General features: G+C 42.8%; 1 protein-coding gene across 1 annotated transcript in view; it reads left to right on the forward strand.

Annotated features, from left to right (window-relative positions):
- The first annotated feature begins 1,096 nt into the window (after positions 1 to 1,096).
- Positions 1,097 to 21,805, forward strand: part of hcn2b (hyperpolarization activated cyclic nucleotide-gated potassium channel 2b) — a 44,146-nt gene continuing 23,437 nt past the window's right edge. The window contains exons 1-3 of the mRNA XM_070832542.1: positions 1,097 to 1,968; positions 3,564 to 3,987; positions 10,335 to 10,496. Coding sequence (XP_070688643.1) covers positions 1,097 to 1,968; positions 3,564 to 3,987; positions 10,335 to 10,496 — 1,458 coding nt within the window. The remainder of the gene's footprint in view (positions 1,969 to 3,563; positions 3,988 to 10,334; positions 10,497 to 21,805) is intronic.

A 21,805-nucleotide genomic window follows, 5' to 3' on the forward strand; every position in this document is an offset into this window, starting at 1 on the left:
AAGGATCAAACATACAAAGTGACTCGTATGGAAGAATAGGAAGAGTCGGGGAGTATAGATAGAATAAAGGCAAATAGAAAGCAGAATGATGACCCAGTTTTCTCTTTACTACTGTGGATATATATGATTATCTTGTAGTTGTCCTTCCTGTGAAAATGACATTTACCTCTTAGATTTATCTTGGTTGGTGAACATCTAGAAGTTTAAACCGCAGTTTCTTTAAATAAATTGTCTGACACGACTATAACTCTGGTGTAAATATTAGTGAAGAGTGCAGCGAACACCAAGTGGATTCATCTTTTCAGAAGCTCCTATGCAGTTAGAGTCCACACATGGTCGTGCTTCATGAGCAACAGGCTGTGTACAGCTGAACAAAGGGAGGTCATGGTTTGTCTGCAATCTGCACATTTGACCACAAGGTGGCGCCATTGCACTTAGAACAGGGCACGTACACATTGGCAGGCTGGCAGGAAAAAAAGCAACAGGCAGGCGCCAATTATACACAGTCCCCACCTAGTGAGGAGAGCTGCTCTATTAGCATCACCGTGGATCATCTGACCGTGGCGGCGCAGCTCATTGGCTGATCTCCATCTACCTGAGGTCAACACGTGGATGACAAAAGATGGAGAACTCGGTGGTTTCTTGTGACCTTCATCTGTCACCTTTGCCCTGCTATTCCTTTCGGTGAGTTTATTCATCTGTTTTAGTGATACATGTTCGTGGCTTTCCTTGATAACTAAACAACAGTTTTGTTTGTAAGCACACAGTCAGGTTGTTGGGTGTGTCCAGCTTTGATGGCATTGCTCTTTTTGTTCACATAGTTTCTCCAGCATAAGCTACCTGTGGATGGTGTGCAGCCCAGGGGTAATGCTGTCATCTCTCTCTCTCTTACACACACACACACAATAACAGGAGCCAGGTTGCAGCCATAGCAACGCCACCGGTGCGCTCCTGTCCTAAAGTGGTGTGGATGGAGAGCAGAGGGCTGCTGCTGCTGCTGCTGCTGCTGCTGCTGTGAACTCCACAGTCCTTCCCTCTGCCGCCGCCCAGTCCCTCCAGGTCCAAGGTGCTCTTTGTCTGTCTTTGTCTGCCTGTGATGGACGAGGCGGAGGACGGCGAGGAGGAGCCCAAATTCCAGCAGCCTCGACCCCCTCGTGTGACCAGCTCGGCCGGATGCGAGGACCACGGGAGCAGCGCAGGAACCAAGATGGATAAATGTACGCCAGGAGGCGGAGCCGCGTCCATTGCGCGCAAAAACTCCAACAACAACGAGCTGTGGCTCCTGCGCGACGAGCACTCCGCACCTGTCAGCGCCAGCGGCAGCACAGCCTCTGCTCTGCTGTGCCACAGGGATGCTGCCGGCGGCTCAGAGCCACAGCTCGGCTGCGGAGGGGACACAGGAGTGACAGGAGACGGAGCCAGCGGTATGATATGCAACAAAAACGGAGACTGTAGAAGGGACCCGACCAGCTCCGGGAGCCTCTCCTCTCTCATCTCCAGGCAGGAGAAGCAGGCAGATGGAGTAGCGGCAGCTGCAGATGGAGTAGCGGCAGCTGCAGACGGGAAGGGGGAGTCTGCAGCCATGGACGGCTCTGTCACTTCAGCGGGGTCCCTGACTCAGGGGCCGGGGGCCGAGGTCAAGACGGTGGCGGCGGCGATGATGATGGAGAAGAAGGACTCCAGAGTTTCCTTCTCCAACGCCCCGACGAGTAAAGGACAGACTCCGAGCCAGCAGTCCAGAAACTCTGTCACGTTCTCCAAAGCTGAGGATGGCTCCCAGATCGTGCCGGATGATGGAGACTGCAGGGGGAATCAGACGTACATGCAGCGGCAGTTTAGTTCCATGCTTCAGCCCGGAGTTAACAAATTCTCCCTGCGCATGTTCGGCAGCCAGAAGGCGGTGGAGAAGGAGCAAGAGCGCGTAAAGTCAGCGGGGAACTGGATCATCCACCCGTACAGCGACTTCAGGTACGGGCCAAACTGAGTGAGGTTCATAAAGAGATGCTGTCTGGTTCCCTCTCTCCAACTTCATGTGAGAAAAGTCTAAAAACATACTAGATTATTCAGGCACTTGGTGAAGAGAATTCACTCCCATAGAAACCACTTTAGCTGTAGCCAAGATTAAAATAAAATACAAATAGCAACCTGAATAAATCCAAATAATGTTAAATATTTATGCATCTATTTTTGTCCTGCTTAAAACATTTTCATCCTGGAAAAACTTCAATCCTAAAAGGAGAATTTGGTCCATTATGAAAGCTGAGAATAATTTATTGATGCCAGCTGAACATGACTAAAGAGGAGAGAGCAGTTTTAAGAAGATCAGATGTTATATTCCCAGATTTAAAGGACAGATGAAGATATATATATTTTTTAATTTCTCAGAGGAATACTGATTTAACGGAGGCTGCACTTAGAACCATCTGGTTAAACGAATGCATTTGGGTCTCTGGGCAGCTCTTGTTTACACATTGCGAGATGTGTGTGTGTGTGTGTGTGTGTGTGTGTGTGTGTGTGTCTGCAGAAAAGGCTTTGTTGGATGAGTTGATTCTGATGCAAAGTTGGAAAAGTTGTGTGGTTAAGTTGGCATGTGTCTGAACATCTGTTTCAGCACCAGGGACAGCTCCTCCAAACGGCAGCTGTCTGACGATAAACCCAAAGATTGAAAGATTTGAGCTTTTAGCAATCAAAATCTTATAACACGATTTTCATCGAGCAGTAGTTTTGTGGCCAGTTATGCCAAGGAACATTCGAAAACTGAAGCACGGGGCGCTTTCTGGTACAGAGAGGATTCAAGTCATAACTCAGCAACACTCTTCAGTCCTTTGCTGTGCAGGCTCCCGCTTACTTTGATCTGATCTGACAGCAGTGTAACTTCGGCTTCCTGAACAACAGTGACAACAAAAACATAAAGGAGTCTTTCTGTTTTGGATTAGTCTTCCAGTTATTTATAGGTTGGTCTGTAAATCGTAAAAATAGTGAAAAATCACATCTTCAAATGTTGTTTATTTGGCATTTGTGCTTGAAAATTTGCTCAAGATCATCAAAATACTTGCCAATTGATTTTCTGACTAAATCTGTTGATGAAACTCAGCGGTGTCGCTCGTCCAATGCGGTGCTCAGAATTCTCAACTACAGGTTCAGATTTGGGTCGTGATGGATGCATTGTGTTTTGGACACGATGTAAACAACAGGACGGTAGCTGTGGTAGCTGCTGAGACGTCTGTCTGTCTGTGGCTTTACTGTCCGTTGTTCTTTGATTTGGAACGAGCTGCACCCGGCTTATCTTTCCTGTTTTATTCCTGTCTCTCTGCTTTGCCCTTGGTTTGACCTTGTCTTGAGCCACATGGTGTAAGCTACCTCACCAGGAGAAGATACAGTGCACTCAGTTTAAAAAAAAAGCATGAAAGATCAGCTGTATGTCATTATGTTTAGGAGTGGAGGTGTTTTCTGTGTGTGTGTGTTGGAAACTTGAGAACATATTGCTTAATGATCCAGAGAAAGCTAGAGAACCCACTTCTTTCACTTCTCTGACCCTCTTCTCCACCGTTTTAACCTGCCAGGTTCTACTGGGACTTCACCATGCTGATGTTCATGGTGGGCAACCTCATTATCATCCCAGTGGGCATCACCTTCTTTAAGGACGAGACCACCACGCCCTGGATCATCTTCAACGTGGTCTCTGACACCTTCTTCCTCATGGACCTGGTGCTGAACTTCAGGACTGGCATCGTGTTCGAGGACAACACCGAGATCATCCTCGATCCCGAGAAGATTAAGAAGAAGTACCTGAAGACCTGGTTTGTGGTGGACTTTGTCTCCTCCATACCTGTGGATTATATCTTCCTCATCGTGGAGAAAGGGATCGACTCGGAGGTGTACAAGACGGCCCGGGCGCTCCGCATCGTCCGCTTCACCAAGATCCTCAGCCTGCTGCGGCTGCTGAGACTGTCCAGACTCATCCGCTACATCCACCAGTGGGAGGAGGTAGGCTGCGATTCATCACTTATGATCCAATAACAGGGACAAACAACTCATCTTTATGATCATATTTAAAGTAGGCACACAGTGAGCATACAAAGCCAACAACAGCACAAGGGAAAGGCACAGAATAACAAGAGACGCCACAGTTTGATGTCGTGTGCTGTGTTTAGAAGCTGTAGTACTTCTCTGAGCCATATGCTCAGCTGTGAGTATCTGTGACCTGACTGATGTGTGATGATACACGACTATCACAAACATGCCTGGTGATAATTCAAGAATTGTGCTGTACAATTCATGTTAAAACCTATTTTCTTACAATAATAAGTAACATAAGTATAATAAGACAGCTGCAAAAAACACAGTAAATTACATAACAACCGCCAACAAAAATAGATATGTACAGAAAATACTGAGGGGTAACAATACAACAACAACAAAAAATCCCTTTTCACTTTGTACTGCTATTGATATTTGCATTTTTGTATTTATATCATATATGCAGATACTAACACATCCATTACTGCACATCTGATGAGGCAGGATTTGCCAGTAATATCAGCCTGTTCATATATTGGTCTGATTGATATTTCAAATAAAAATGCAATCAAATTTCAGCTCAAACAGAAATCTTACTAAATACACAAAAATGAAAACTTTCGGGAAAACTGTCCTCCTGTTTTGTTTTATAACATTGGATCTAGTCACATTCATTTATAATCAGCTTGTGCAAAATTCCAAAGTAGGTTTACAAAAATGTACAAACAGTGTCTCCATTGCATAATGTGTCCACCAGGGGGCAGTGACAAGTTGACTTTTCTACTGCGAAATGCCCCAATTAGTGTGCAGCTTTGTCACATTTTTCTTAAGACAAATCTAAGGGATGTGTGTCAATATAATTGTGTATGGTGAAAATATTACTATACGGACAAAGTAGTTTGTCATTATCAGATTTTGTATACTGTCTGATTTTAAAAATCCAGTTTTGATCAGGCTACGTAAGATAATGTCTGCTACTGTTGCAAAAATTAACATTTCTTCAACATTTAATTGTACATCCTGAAGCATATAATGTAATCACAGACTGTATGTAGACTTTATATTCACTCTAAGTACAGTTTTCATATGCAGTCTATGTATAGTCTTTATATACAGTCTATGTAAGTTACCATGAAGAGAGGGGCGGCGCAGTGAAGCAAGATCACCATCATCCGTGAAGGAAACAAGATCGCTGATGTTCCAGCATAAACCTATGCTGTAGTTTGGTTATTATGACATGACGTACTTCCCCGCCACACTGAAACACATAAAAAAAAAAAAGAAGAAGCAGAGACTAGTCTAACTGTGCTCTAATTAATTATAACAATATTGGATTCCAGTGCAGTGGTTTATGTCAGTACACAAGTAATTCCGTTTGTATATCAAAAGAATCCTCCTCTGTATAATTACTCCCTGACACACAAATAAATGAGGTTTTACAGTGTTGTTCGGCAATAAGCCCGATAGCTGGATAAGAGCCCATCATGACCCGGCGTACTGATGAAGTCAAGACTTCATGAAAAATTAATTTGTGCTTATCAGTGGGAATGTGGAAAGGGATTTTCCGAGGAATGAACACAACCACTGGGGATGCTGATTATGTTTTCACTTCTTATGACTGCCTACGAGCTGCCTTTTCCTTATTTTTTAAATAATTCTTTATTGTGCCATTTCAACCAGTCAAAGCATCAAACGGTTAGAAATGGACACTGACAGACTGGTTGATGCAAATACACACATTAACCCCACTGTGCCTATGCTTGTGTATGTAAACTGAGGATTCCTATTTGGACCTACTGCGCATCTATGAATCAAAAGTGTGTGTTCCCTCACTCTGAAAATAACCACTGCTCTTCTGATTACTGAGTGGTAATTTGAGCCTGACGAGAACCCTAATTACTCATTCAAACACTCACCGCTGAATGCTCCTTTGCTGGGACTCAGCCCTGCCCCGCTCAGCTTAGTTCAGCTGAGCCCTGCTCTGCTCAGCTCCATCCAAACGTAGCTGGCCGTGTTTCCCCTCTGCTCGGCTCGGCACGGCTCAGCTCAGCTCAGCTTAGCTCAGCCCGCTGCAGCAGGGGTTCCCCTAAAAGATCATCTTAGTGCTGTGATGATTTGACCATTTAGCTCAGCTGTAGGACAGCTGAGTGGAAGGTAAAGGGCCGTGCTCATCATTAAAAAAGAATGAGCGGGATAGCAGGATGTGTTTTTGACATGATCTGTGACTACACTGGTGTGTGTGTGTGTTTGTTGTGCGTCCAACACAGAAGCAAAGATAAGCAGTGTCGGGAATAACCAGAGCAATTTCCTGCGACAGGAGGCCTGTATCAAGGCTCTTTACATGCTGGCATACCAGGAGGATGGCAGCGGGAGTGTATGCATGAGAGTGATACTAATCGGGTTCAACAGTTTTCTGTAAATGTTTTCATCTGAATCTCCTGGATCGGCGTGCATTTCACCACGAGCAGCAGAAAGTACTTTACCTGTGTTTTTCAGGCTCTGAGTTGTGGTCACAGTAATGTGCTTTGACCCAGATTGTGGTCTGACAGTGACACATGGCCAGGTGCTGTTCTGGTATTGGGGGGCGCGGGGGTGGGGGGGCGACATTAGTCCTGGAGCCTCATTAATCATGATGGGAATGCTTCCTAATCACAGGGCAGGGCCTCACAGTGTGTTTCCCTTTCTCCCTCTCCAAATTAGCTGAGGCCATTAGCCATTATAGGAAAGTCTTCAAAAGAAAAAAGATCAGAAAGTAGTGTCTCTGGCATTTGGTTTGTAGATGAATTGCATTTTTAACCCAAAGCCGATAAGGGGGGGGGGGGTTCCGAGTGGCATTTAAACCACTTGATTTTCAAATTAGACACAAGATAAAGTCAGAGAAAATCATGGGATTTGGTAAACGTATCATTGTTCGGCCACATGAGCAAGAATCATGCACATTGGCGGGTGGAGTGTACAGTGTGCGTTGGTCGGGTTGGATGGAGGAATATGTTAGACTTGTTGCCTTTCTTGTACCGCCGCTGTAATTAACAAGACGCATAAGGACCCTGGAGTTTTGAGGAGGAGAGCAGGTTTTGATACACAAGTGAGCAGCCAGTTTAGCGCAGCGAGGCCTCTTAGGTGACGGGATGAGTCACCAAACGTCCCAACCCGGCTGCTCCCAAGCTGTAAATTCACAACTCACAACAGAGGATGGTGGTTTATGTCTCCACACACACACACACACACACACACACACACACACACACACACATAAAGAGTATCTGGCCTAGTTCGCATGTAGGACGCTTCCCTTGTCTCAAGTGAAATGAGCCTTTGTTTTTGATATAAGAAACCACCAAGTTGGCCTATAAAACAGGGCTTTCCACTACGCATAAATGTATACAGTATATTATATTCCTCAGTACATACTAGCATGTGGCCTACTTCCATTGCAGGACAGTTCTCTGTCTCTAGCGGGGAATATGCTTTTGCTTACAATTCAGTGAAGCCTCCAGTTGGCCCAGCTGAGCAAGGATTACACATCAGTGTGCACACATGCATGTTAATCTACCCTACGGAAGCTTGGAGAGGCAACTGAGGAAAGAAAATCTGGTTATCGTTTTCTAAGTCTGATCTAAATAGTTTTCTCTCCGTTTTATGATGATAAAAAACTTTTTTTTTCTTTTCAGAAAATGCTTTTTTCGGCAAATTTTTTGTTGCAGCTGGGAATTTAACCACCAACCCTGTAATCATTAGCCCAAAGTTCTACCTACTGTACTTTACCTTTAGATCTGGGTGTTACAAGAACAAACATTCAGGAAAATGAGCCTAGACATTTTTTTTTTCTGCACAAAAAAAAAAAAAAAAAAGTAATTCTCATTTACCTCTCAGGGCTTCTGCACTACCTTCATACAGAGACACACATAGTGGTAACGAGGCCTGGCTAATAGCCAGCGAAGCCAGAGTGAGTCGTGTTCACACTGCTGTGACCACAACACCAGCTACACACAAATAAGCCTTTTCACCCGAGGGAGAAAGTGTAAGAAACAGCAGAAAGTGGCCGGCCTGGACTCCTGATCAAAGCTTCATCAGCGTCTGATGAGGTTTTATCATGAATGAGTACAGACCTCAGACTCTGTGCTCATTCATTTTCCCTTCCCGCTTATAATGTAGAGCCTCAGCCTTACACATTATTCTGTGAAGATGGAGGAGGAATCACATAAAGCACGCCTGAATTGTACATCCTGTTACATTCACCATTCAGAGTACATACAGCAATGGGAAGCCCACTACTGAAAAACTGGCTTGCTGAACATATATTTCCCTGCAGCTCTTCCTCACCGCCTGCTTTTCCACATGAAATTACACTAATCAATACATGTATTGTACCATTGGTAATGATTATCATTTCAAACACACAAAGAATTATCATGCAACTCTGTATTGTCCCCTCAGCTCCGTGGAGCATTTCAGTGCCTTTGAGCTGGTTGTGTTGGTTTTCTGGTCCAGAGCTTTACTGTTTAGGATCACTCAGACTGGTCTCATCAGCGTCATTTCCACATACAACAGAAGACTGATTTCGAGACAGGGTACTAAAGTGAAATACCTTTTTGTAATACGTTTTTCCAAAATACACGGAAAAATCAATTGGAACATGAACAGCTATGACAGAAAAAACAGCTTGTTTTTTTTTTGGATTGGTGAAATCATTACATTTTCCCTTGCAAACTTAAGACCACACATAAGTGAAATCAATGGAGGGTGAAGCGCAAGTAAAATTTCATCAGCAAAATAAGAGTGAAATGTGTGACAACGTCATTGTCAGGGGAAATTAATTGCCAATGAACTGGTTTTCTGTCTTCAGATTACGCAAAAGTTAAGATAGCTGGTGAGATATATAGCGATGTTACTTTAGTTGAGTGACATTAATCTATATTGTGGAAACTGTTATCCCTATTCCATAGGAATAGGGTTACAGGTTTATAGACAAAGTTAACCAATATTGGGTCAATGTAGTCTTGCTATACTGACCTGCTTCATGAAAGTTGGGATTGATAAAGTGCAACCATACTATACATTGACCTGGATGTTTGGAAGTGCGTACAATAAAGCAAAGGAACTGTATTGATGTTTGTGTTGTATTTGTTTAATCAGGGGTTAAAGGATGATTCTGACACCATTGTCACCCTCACATTCCTCAGACATTTGGTGGTTCACTTAGAATATAACGATAAGCAACTTTAGCAGACTCAGGTTTGCCACTTGCATCCACAGCATCTGAAAATATACCATAAACATGCATCAAACTTTGTGGAAGTTGAGATACTTCAGCCAAAGCCTATCTAGAAACTAACTTTTCTCCACTGTAACCCTCAGTGTTTGCTATTCACAGTGTGTGAATGCCTGCATGTTGTTATTCTGTGGAGTCTGCTGCACCAGCAATACAATGGCAGTACATATTTGTAGTGTGCAGCAGTAAGACAGAAATAACATCCAAAGTGTGGAAATGTTCGGGAGGGTAAACAATGTGCTTTTACAAAAGTGATTCATGCATTCATACACATCACTTAGTACAGCCTGGGAATGTCAGTGTTTAGAAATACTCAGAAAGATCATATATGGAAAAGTCAAGACTTGTATACAAATGAGTCTATTAACAATATAGTGGGCCGTCATAGGTTCTCTCTGATGACTTTAAAATGAACTCCTGTGCACTCCAGAACCTGGCTTGTGCTGTTGCAGTTTGAACTGAATGAAATGGAAATTTAGCCCACATGAACATAGTTTGTTTAGGCAGACGCGGTGAGTCTGGCAGGATTGGGAGTGCACAGTTAAATAATAGTAAAAATAGGCATCTGTATGCTAACATGTTGAACTTTAGAAGATGATGATACATCAATGTTTTTCCAGTTTGTTCCACTGCCAGTAAAACAAACTTTCTCGTTAGCTTGTAGTTCAAGACGTTAAGGACTAAAATGCCACTTTGAATGATTTGATTTAGGTCATTATGAGTTTATCTTGCAAATACAATATTTAATAACCAGAAAACATTATTTACATGAAGTCCAATCTACAGAGTGATGTAGGGTCTGTGCTGTCAGAGCATGCATGCCCTTGACTTAGACCATAATATAACACTTGCCAACTGTGCCCAGGTCTCTCCTCAGTACAACAATGAGCTACATGCAGTTTGTGAGACAACAGTTTGAGATTTTACTTCAGTCTGTACAAACACAAACACATTTTTCATTCCCCTCACACACCCATCTCTGTCTTTTCCTCCTCTCCACATTCATAACCCTCTCTCTGCCCGTCTCCTCTCCTCCTGACAGATCTTCCACATGACCTATGACCTGGCCAGCGCTGTGATGCGAATATTCAACCTGATTGGTATGATGCTGCTGCTGTGTCACTGGGATGGCTGTCTCCAGTTCCTGGTTCCCATGCTGCAGGACTTTCCGTCTGACTGCTGGGTCTCCCTCAACAAGATGGTGGTAAGCAAACATGCTCTGTGTGCACATGCTTTTGCGTATGTATGTGTGTAGGCGGAGGTTAAAGGTAAGTCATGCAATCACATGAACATCAGTATGCAGAAGTGTTTGGCAGAACAAATACTGCAAAACCAGAGAACTACATCCCCTGTGGAGCACAGAGGTGTTGTTTGCAGGCAGATGGGGAAATAGGATTTATTTAATGTTGAGTCTACACACACACACACACACACACACACACACACACAGGACCGGCCTCAATTAAACCCTCTCTAGTTAAACCCAGGAGACACACCAGTGAGCAGAAAGCAGGAGTGAGTGATGAAAAAAATAGCCTGTTTGCACTCAGTTCATGCAGCACGTCATGTGGTTTGTTCTTGGGCCATTCTCTTCTTTATCTCTCTCTTTATTTACTTCTCCTCTCAGATGCCCTGCCTTCCCTCTAGCTGGCAGGTAGCTCTCGGCCATCTGCTGATAGACAGACCATTAGGAGACGTTCTCTCTAAAATGATTGCTGGCGTGAAAGAAAGTAGCTCTCCGGAGAGCAAGTGGCGCAAACACTCAAGCTGCATGAAAAACAATTACGTAACCAGATAATTAATGAAGAAGCACTACTGAAAGTATGTTCATGTTGAACTTTAAACCTGTAACAACCAACTGGTGTTTTGCTAAATAGGAGCATCACTAACCCATTAATCCAACAGGAATCCTAATACACACCCTCACTTAAAATGACAATATCATGTCATGTATCTACTTGTTACAACACTGTTAAAGGAAATGTTCAAACCCAGGAGGTTTTTATGGCTGTAGCATTACGTCAGATGGAGGGATTCAATCTAATTTGCATCTTTATAGATGCATTTCCCCAAAACTCACTCCGACATTTTTGGCATCGTCGGAAAGTTTGGAAACTTTAATTAGAATTTAAAAGACAAGACCACGGTTTGCCAAAGACAAACACCTACCTGCCTACCTACCTAGCTGTATGTGAAATTAATCAAAAATCACAAATTAGGAGCGGAAACAGAAGGCAAAAACAGAAAAATGCATGAGTACATCAGCAAACGTTTCCCCCTGCTTGGGTTTTTATCATTTCAGAGCTTAAGCCTCTCTATCCTGTCTGCCTCGTCAGTTTGTATTGGAGATAACAGACAGGAAGCTGGTGACTGACAGGACCAGGGGCACGGAGAAGTCATGGCATATGAGCAGTGAAACACGTACACCTGCCTTTTTTACACTTTTTTTTTTTCCTGCTTATATAACGTATGGTCACACACACGTGTGCATTCACACATGTTGCCTGTATTACCCGGCCTGTTAGTAGTGCAACTAGGAGAGACCAACAACATAAACTATCCATGATACAGAATAATTAGGCTTAGACTTCAGAACTGGCTCTGACATTTTGGAAGAACACTGTGGAGTTGAGTTATTGGTTAAGGCTGAGGTGATTTAGTCGACATTAACCGGCCCACCACAGAGCCAAAAGACATTACTGGCTGACTGCTACTTATTGCTGTAACATCAGAAGCTGCAAGTAATTTTACTTGGCATGCGAGGTAGCATAAACTGTTTCTTGGAGGGAACATCACACACTTGTGTTGTGTCTAAGGAAGTTCAGCAGACTGGATAATTCCCTCCTCGTGCTTTTGTCAGGCGCAGGCTGTTTGCTGAGCTATCTGACACCTAAAAATGTTTCATATGCTGAGAATGAACCTTCTAGTTTTGGCAGATTTATGACACTCAGGCCTTGAAAATACTCTGTGTACTAAGACACACGTGCGCATGCTTGCGTGTATGTATGTATGTGTGTGTGTGTGTGTGATCTCCAGGAACAGATGGATCTCACACCCATTGACTCCAGGGGACATCACTTCTTTGTCGTTCCATCTTGCGTTTCATGTATGGCCTTTTTTTTTTCTCGCTCTCCCTCTCTCTCCACACACACACACACACACACACACACACACACACACACATCCAACAAGAAGCCTACCACTGCGCACCAGCTCTATATGTCACTTCTGACTCAAACACCTTAGCGATATTGCAGACTAATGTGACAACTCTGCGGTTTGGATGTTACTAGCTTCCACTTGTATCTTACCCATAGTGCTCAAACATGCCTGCTCCCTCAACAGCTGAAATTGTTTACACACTTCACAGTTGCAAATATCAATGTGGTGAAAATCTCTTAAATAGCATTTAACTCCAATTGTGCTGATATTTTTCAGTCTCAGAGAACAAGCAGCTTTCTATATTGCACAATGATATTTTTGCATACAATGTTAATCATCACCAAAGGGTATGAATGCAGTGAATATGTATTATAATCTAAGCTGTCACCCATGAATCCCCCATTTTTCTTGACTTGCTGCACTCCCTCCCCTCGACCTCATCGTGTCTGCATTCAGTTTCCTCTTTCATGCCTCATACTGATGCGCGTTGTTTACGCCTGTGTGTCGCTTTCCGAGCGAGATGCCACGATGCACGATGGCTGCCTGGTGTGCTGCGCTGCTTTCCATCTCAGATCAATCAAGGTCAGAGATCCTCTTCAAAGTGGCTTTGAATGAGAGACGCAGCGTTAAATGATCCTCATCCTCGTACTTCAATTCAGTTTGACTGGCTGTCTGCCTGCGCTGGACATTTACTGGATTTACTTTCCTTCCTCCTGCATCATCCTTGCACTTAGGCTACAAATACACTGTCTGATAGAAACAACACATGATTCACTCAATCAGAGCGCATTGTCATGTGCACTTTTCATACCTGCTTTCATGTTTGTGTGTCTTTGTGTGTATCTGCAATACAAATAAGTGAAAATCAAAATCATTCCAGCTCCTTTCCCTCCTGTATTGTATTCAGCTCTGTCTCAAAACACTCAAAAACAATAATGTTGGCTTGTAAAAGATATGCTCGCAGCAGACAGGGTGTTTCTTATATGCCGATAATCAGGCTCCTGCAGCACGGGGATCACGAGACTCTCTTTTACGTGGATGATTTTGTCCCATTTACCTCAGCCTGATTGGCTGTTGCATCAATAGCATTAGAATAAAGCCTCTCTCTTCCTCTCAACTTCTCTCTGCCTCAGACTGAACTCTGTTTCTGTATTTAATAGTTAGACCGCTGAGAGACATTATACTGTAGAGGGCAAGATGCTGTTATTGCAACAGCACACCAATCTGTGTGGCTTTATTATCTATGGATGTGCACTGTATGCATGCACACACAGATGCACTTCAAGAAGCTCTCCTGCTTTGAAAGGTAATAAGGATATCCTCCATCCATTCCATTACTGGAGTGATCTAACTGGCAGCCCTGTCAGCGCACATAAGAATAATGGACAGCTACTGTGTGAGGTCTGTGCGTGAAGATGTTGGTGTGTATGTGAGTGAGTGACAACTTCCTGGTATGATCCAGCAGCCTCTTTCAGTACTAATATGGTACATGTACTGTACAGTGTGACAGATTGGGCTACCCCACAGCTCACCCGGTAGAGCATGTACCATTAAGGCTGAGTTCTTGCAGCAGCAGTCCGAGTTTGAATCCCTCTGCTGCATGTCATCCACTCTTTCTCCTCTAATTCCTGTCACTCTCTACTGTCACTATCCAATAAAGCAGAAATTGCCAAAAAGAAAAAAGTGTAACAGATCTCAGTAACACAACATCCTTTTCTTAAATACATGTTTCAGAGAGGAAGATTTAAAGTGTTTGGTACAATATTGTGTGTGTTTTGGAACAGTGCAAGTAAGTGGTGGGTGGAAATTCAGTGAATCCTTAATTTACATAGGTATCTGTTAAAAGGCGTAGTCAGCAATCCTAATCCAATACCCTTTTGTTCAATTCAGTGAATATCCTCAGGGTCCACTAGCTGTCTGTACTATGTGAGTGCTGAAAAAAAGAGCCCACTGTCCTGGTTCTATAAATGGGAAACAAAGTGGACTGGGCCACTCCAGCCAATCAGCAACAGGTGGCGTGTAAGCGTGGACAAGACAGGGGGAAAGGGAGCAGTTGGCGCAGCTAATGGGAGCAGCTAAAGGCAGCTGCTAATGGGAGCAGTTAGGAAGAGCAGCTAAAAAGAGCCGTTAATGGAAGCAGCTACCGGTTGCAGCTAACAACAGCAGCTAATGGAAGCAGCTAATGGCAGTAGCTAACAAGAGCAGCTAATGGAAGCAGCTTCCAGTTGCAGGTAACTGCAGCAGCTAAAGGTTGCAGCTAGCGAAAGCAGCTAATGGCAGCAGCTAACAGGAGTGGCCAATATGAGCAGCTAACAGCAGCAGCTAATGCTAGCAGCTAAATGCATCAGCTAACAGTAGCAGCCAAAGACAGCAGCTAACGGTAGCCCCTAATGTGAGCAGCTAAAGCAGCAGTTAACATGCTAATCAGTGATCACATTGCCATGAAGAAGCATTTGAAAGAGCACTTATGTAAGCAGTGTATTTCTTTAGCTTTTGAGCTCAAATATTATCATCTTTCTCCAAAATCGCCAAGTAGGCTACACCTTTAATGGGAGAGTAGACCTGTACAGGTGTGCTAGTTGACGACCCAGCAGTCCCACGAGCTTCACTTACTGCAGAGACATGAAAGCTTCAGGTAAAGTGATTGTGTATGTCTTTCTTAAGTTGCAAGTAACATTTAATAAAGTTTGGAGAATGTTACTGTGTTGAATGTCCATCCAGACATTCATCCATCAACTTCAGTTTATCCTTGGTCGGGTTGCGGTGGCAACAGGTCAAGCAGGGCACTCCAGACATCTTTCTCCCCAGCTCCTTCTCCTTCCAGCTCCTCCTGGGGGACCCAGAGGTGTTCCCACGCCAGATGATATATATAATCCCTCCAACGAGTTCTGGGTCTGCCCCGGGGTCTCCTCCTGGTGGGACGTACCCAGTAAACCTCTAAAGACACCCAGGAAGCATCCTGACCAGATGCCCGAGCCAACTCAACTGGCTCCTTTCGATATGAAGGAGCAGCGGTTCTACTCCAAACCCTCCCACATGTCCAAGCTTGTCACCCTATCTCCAACCCTCACCTATAGTTCATGACTATAGGTGAGGGTTGGAACGTAGATCGACTGGTAAATTGAGACCGCTTCAATACAACGGATCGGTACAACGTCCACCTTACTGCTGACGTCACACCAATCCATCTGTCCATCTCGCGCTCCGTTTCGCCCTCACTCGTGAGCCCAAGATACCTAAACTCCCCCACTTGGGGCACCAACACACTCGCTACCTGGAGGGGACAGTCCACCGTTTTCTGGTAGAGAATCATAGTCTCAGACTTAGAGGTGCTGACTCTCATCCTGACGCTTCACACTCAGCTGCAAACCGCCCAATTTATGCTGAAGGTCACGATCTGAGGAAGCCAACAGAACCACATCATTTGCAAAATGCAGAACAGGATTGGTGAGAAGGGGCAGCCTTGGCTGAGTCCAACACCTACTGAGAACGTGCTTGACTTTGTGCCGAGGATGCGAACGCTGCTCTTACTTTGGTGATACAGGGATCAGATGGCTCGTAGCAATGAACCTGGTACCCCATACTCCTGCAGTATCCCCCACAGGATTTGCTGAAGAACACAAACCTTCTCCAAGTCCACAAAGCACATGTAGACTGGATGGGCGGACTCCCATGACTCTCCAACAACCCTGCAAGCATAAGGAGCTGGTACATGTTACCATGACCAGGATGGAATCCGGCATTTCCAGCACCCTGGAGTAGACTTTTCCGGGTAGCCTGAGCAGTGTGATACCCCGATAATTAGATCACACCGTCCAGTCCCCTTTTTTAAAAATGGGGACCGCCACCCAGGATGATAAGTTGTTGTTGTTGTATTAGCTTAAAATTTTGCTAATTTGTGATTTGCTAGGTCAAGCCATGTATTAGCAAGCTGTAAAAAAAAAATGCTGCACAGCCTGGCTGGAGCTGCAGACTTTGTTGAGAGTTCAGCTTTTTTTTTAATTAGAGGATAAATGTTCAGTCAGAAGTTTTGTCTTTTTGAAATAGTGGAATTACTGTAAAAGCAACTGAAACTCTTAAAAAAGTCGGGGAGATAATTCACACATAGATGCACTCACTCACACAGACAAACACACAGACTGCTTATCCAGTTTGAACTGTTAAATATCTTGAGGATGAAAAACTGAGTGGGTGTTTATGTTTCACAGTAATAATATAGAGGTGAAGCCAAAATATCTCGATCGCCCTCTAAAGGCTCATTGCAGTACAGGTCATAAACCCTTCCCCTCCAAGCCAAGAATTCATCCATCCATCCATTGTCTATAATACTTATTCTTAAGGGTCACGGGGGCGCTGGGTGCCACACTTTGGACTGGTCACTAAGAATTCAGTATTCATCAAATACAAATTTGATTTCTGTCCTTTTAAGACAGGTTTAATCACACATATGTTCAAGCTATTATTATTTCTTAGAGTTTTGTTTTGAATTACTTGTTTTTTCAACGGAGGAGCCAAGCAGTTTTTCTCAGAAGACACTATTTGATTTACATTTTCATTTGTAATTCATTACAACTATCTAAACACAACCTGATGCTGCAGTCAGCTGTTCTTACAAATACACAGAGAGTTCTTCTTTGCATCTTGTTTGGTAAGTTGGATATTCTTGTCAGCTTAATTATGTAAGCCAGCTAGTTAATGCTAGCTAATGCTACTTGTTAATTAATTTTTTTAAGTTGAACAAACTACAAAGTACTCAACCAATAAACAATTTTTTTCATTTAAACATTAAAAGTATGGGATTTAAACATTTCTGCTCGTGTCCTCCAGGAGAATGGATCACATTGCTCCAGTACTCAGATCTTTGCACTGGTTTGCTGTTTGTAAAAGAATTCACTTTAAAATACTACTGTTTATAAAGCACTGAATGTCACAGAGCCAGAATACATTTCTGATGTGCTGCTCCATTATTATCTGTCCAGATATCTCGTCATCTGCGACAAGCCTGCTTACTGTCCCCAGAGTGAAAACTAAACACGGAGGAGCAGCATTCAGTTTTTATTCACCCCATATCTGGAGCAAATTCCCAGAAAACTTCAAGTCTGCTCCAAGTCGTTTGTTTTAAATCAGGGCCTAAGACTTTTATATTTGCCATTGCATTTTATTAAGTTACACTCGTTCATATTTTTCACTATATTTTTTATGTTAATTCTGTCTAATTCTGTTTTTAATCTTTTTAAATTCTGTTTTACTTTGTCTTAATCCCTTTAAATCCTATTTATCTGTGTCTTCTAGTCCTATGGGCAGGCGTCTTCTTTTCCTTACTGTCATCACTACAACAAAGGGCTACCTCAGACTGTCTTTTCATTTGTCAGAGCAGAGGCTGGTGGTCTGTGAATGTGGGTCCTTGAGAGGATTTAAAGGCAACACACAACCTGCTACCCCTATGCTACCCCTATCTCTCCGTCTGTATTTTTGCCACAAAACTACAGATATCAGTCAGGCAAAATGTAGCCAGCTCAACACAAGTTGAACAGTTTTCTTTTAAAGCTGAACAGTTTTTTCAGTTTATTTATGTTAAGGTCTAATATAGCAGAGCGATAGAAAGGCGTGATGGTGACTTACAAAGCAACAAATGTCATTGAATTTTTGTATTTCATGTCAGCAGATGAAAAAGTTAATGTAAGAGGAACGGCTGGAAATATAAATCAAGGAAGAGAAAACGAACCCCCTGCCTTTTCTCCAAAATAACTCAGACTACCCTCCCTTAAGCTGCTCTAACTTCTTTATGTAACAGTCCGATGATGTATAAATAATGTCATTGCAAAGCCCCACTGTAATGTGAAATATATTTAACTTAGCCAACAAGTAAACAGACCATTTCATCTAATCTATTGCATTATGTGGAAGTTGTTCTTTGAGCACATAATGTTGAGCTTCCTCCTCTTGATATCTGTCATAGGAATACTAATTAAAGCTAATAAAATCAAACCTAATAACAGCAGCTTTCTAAATAGCAAGCTATGATCCACTGAGTCAAATTCCTCTTGCAAATCGATTAAAATCCTGCCACATGATTTACAAGCACTCATTTCACATCTGATGAAGTCAATTACAGATACACAGGAGTCAGCTGAGTAAGACCTCAATAAACCAGACAGAAATAAAAGAATCAAACAACACAAGTTCAGTTCAACTACAGCACACTTTTAGCTATACCAGTAGTGTCGTTCCTGGGATGTCAGTGTTGAATTATTTTAGTTTAGTGCCAATAAACAACAGTTAGCATGCAAACACATTAAACTAAGATAGTGAACATGGTAAACATGATACCTGCTCAACATCAGCATGTTAGCAATGTCACTGTGAGCATGTTACCATGTTCACTTTAACATTGCGCTCACTGCTGTTCATTAGTGTAGTGTCACAGAGCTGCTAGCACGGTTGTAGACTCTACTTGTTATTTGCTACATTTTACAACACACTTATGAGACCACTGCAACACCTCGCTCTACAGAAAAAATAGTCAAAAAAGTCATCTCCATTTTTCAGAAAATAGAAAAATGCTGTGCTTAGTCAGCCAACACTTTTTAATGGGTTGCGAATCATATTTAGAAAAAGCTGTCCAACAAAAAAAGCACAGGTAGGTACTTACTTAAACTTAAGTAGCACACCTAAGTTTAAGAAAAACAATTTGTTTGTCTCAGAAAAAGAGAGGAGGATGTAATGCTGTATTTCAAGTTATGAATTCAAACATTATGTTGCAATTACCTTTGCAAACACAGCCACTATGAAGCCCTGAAATTTTGCTCATTAGTCCATTGTTTTTACTTCAGCACACACTCCAATTTACGTTTATGCATGAATACTCCAATGCCAACATTCTTCATTAATATTGTCAAGTACTTCCAGCCGACACTAAACCATCTTGCAACTTTCTGTACTCATTTGGTTGTAAATAATGAATGCAAACATGGACCCACTGGTTCTAAATAATGAATCTTAACATTGCTAACAAGGTCTTTGATGGTAGTTTGCACATTAAAACTCTAAATGTCAGTGTCATCTTAATGTCGGTCCTTTCAAGCAAACCAAACTCACTATGTCAGTTTTAGACGGTCAGAGAGGGACTGCACCCTGTCAAAGAGTGCTCAGCGCCATGACTGGCACACCTCTGACACACACACACACACATACACATTCATTCAAATGCAAGCTGAAACAGCATGCAAACCCAGAAGGAAGTGCTAACATGCACGTACACTCACTATTCTATTTGCCATCGTACATCATAATGTTTTCTAATCATAATTCTCTCTTTGTGTTCCTCTCTAAATGTATTATGTACAATTAACTATCATCCATGCTGCTCAGTGAAGACTGATGGCAAATAAAATGAACACGAGTTAATTTCATTTGTTGCCCCCCCCTTTCCTCTCCCACACACACAGGGTGGTGTCTCTGTAGAATTAGTTTATTGTGTTACTATGAAGGCTGTAATTTTCAATAGTAACAGACAGCTGTGTACTGTGTCAGTTTTAATCAGCTGTTATCTCAGACTTAAACACTGACCACTTACAGCTGGTCAGGATGTGTTGTCTCTGTCTTTAAGGGTACATGACACTGTTCACACACTGTCATGTAAAAGAACAGTTTAGTTACAGTAAATGAGAAGATCAATACAGTCCACATGTCTGCATGCTAAATATGAAGCTCCAACCAGTTGGTTAGCTTACTTACATTTAAATGAGATATAAAGCATTAAAAAATTAGCTTTCAAGATGCTGGTAGGCGGATTTTGTTTCCTCACATAAGTCCATTTTTACTTTAACTGCAGTGTATGTAAACATGCATATGGTATGAATGCATCCAATTGTTTCAATTGTTTACAGTTCTGATATGTTTTTGTATGGAAATAAGAGCGAAAAGTGGAGACTCACCTGTAATGTAAGCTTCGACAAAAACATTTCTAGGAATACAGGAGAGATGAGCTGATTGATACCTGTGGGCTTTCACCAGCACATAGCCACATAGAGTAATGTGTCTTCGACCCATAGATGAGCCATCCTAATACTTCCTGTATCTGTACCAAGATGATAAAAAGATTACAGTAATGTTCTCCTATAAATGCCATAATATCATGTGGCAGTAGTAGATAACCTGTTTTATCATCAGGGGTTGTTGCATAGATCACAGACAGACAGGTTAAGGGCTACATGTGTACTCAGAAGCAGTGCATTTTGTCATTGTTGCTGGTATTTTTGTTATCTAGTTTCCATCTTACATTGTATTGTACTGTACATTTAGGATAGACCCCAGTGAAGTTGAGATGTTATTCTCTGTTGCTCTGTCAACTGAAATGTGTGTGTGTGTGTGTGTGTGTTATGTAACAAGGTGTTTATTTCTGCGCTTGGGCAGAAATAAATTAGGATTTGGGCCTCCTACTCCTGCTGTTTATCCACCTGCAATGTGGCCGACATAATGATGGCTGACTGAAGGGATTCAGCTCTGGGTCTGTTCACCACCCGGGGCTGCAGGGATGAGGCTCAGACTCAGGCTGGAGCGTTTAAATGTTCTGTCTTTTGATAATGGGCTTAAAGGCCATGGATGATAATAAGACAAGGACTGCTGTTGCAAGGCTACATCGTATAGAAATAACAACAAAGCTGGAGATGTGACAATGGTGCCTTTAATCTTAAAGGCGTCAAATGGTGTCATTGGTTTTTCTGTCTTTTATCTAAGATTACAAGGTCCAGTTTATCTCTTCAAAGAAATCCAAGCAACTGATCCAGCTGACATCTCAGAACAGATATGAAACTTTGAGCCACGCTCGGGGCTGGAGCAAAGCTCACAGTTTGACACCAGGGCTGAGTTTCTGGTTATCCCGCTGCTTTAGGCTAAGTGCCTCTAAAATCTCATCATCTTTCTTTGCTGTTCCTTAAACCACCTTTCTAAACACTAATTTCCAACTAACATCTGATGGCGGCCTCTCGTCAGTACGTCCTCTTTCACCTCCTCCAAAACCAACAGAATTTGAATCACAAATGAAATGCTAATGCCCCTCGAAAAAGACAAATCAGATAAGAATCCAGCCAGTCAATCAGTGGCTGAGGACACCACTTGTCCCACAGGGGGACAGAAGGAGTTTTCAGAGGAAAACTCCAGACACTGTGTGAACCACAGCTGTTTGAGGGGAAGATGCGAGGTTCAGCGGGGCCTGTGGAGGGCTTTCTGATGAATCTAACATAGGAGAATTGAGTGTGTGAGCTGAGTGTGTGAGCACCAATCAAAGGCAGACTGCAGCGGGCAGATGTACAGGCTCCTCATTAACACTAGCTTTTTTTCCCTCTTCTC

This window comes from Pempheris klunzingeri, chromosome 6, assembly GCF_042242105.1.
Source record: "Pempheris klunzingeri isolate RE-2024b chromosome 6, fPemKlu1.hap1, whole genome shotgun sequence".
NCBI classification, from domain to species: domain Eukaryota; kingdom Metazoa; phylum Chordata; class Actinopteri; order Acropomatiformes; family Pempheridae; genus Pempheris; species Pempheris klunzingeri.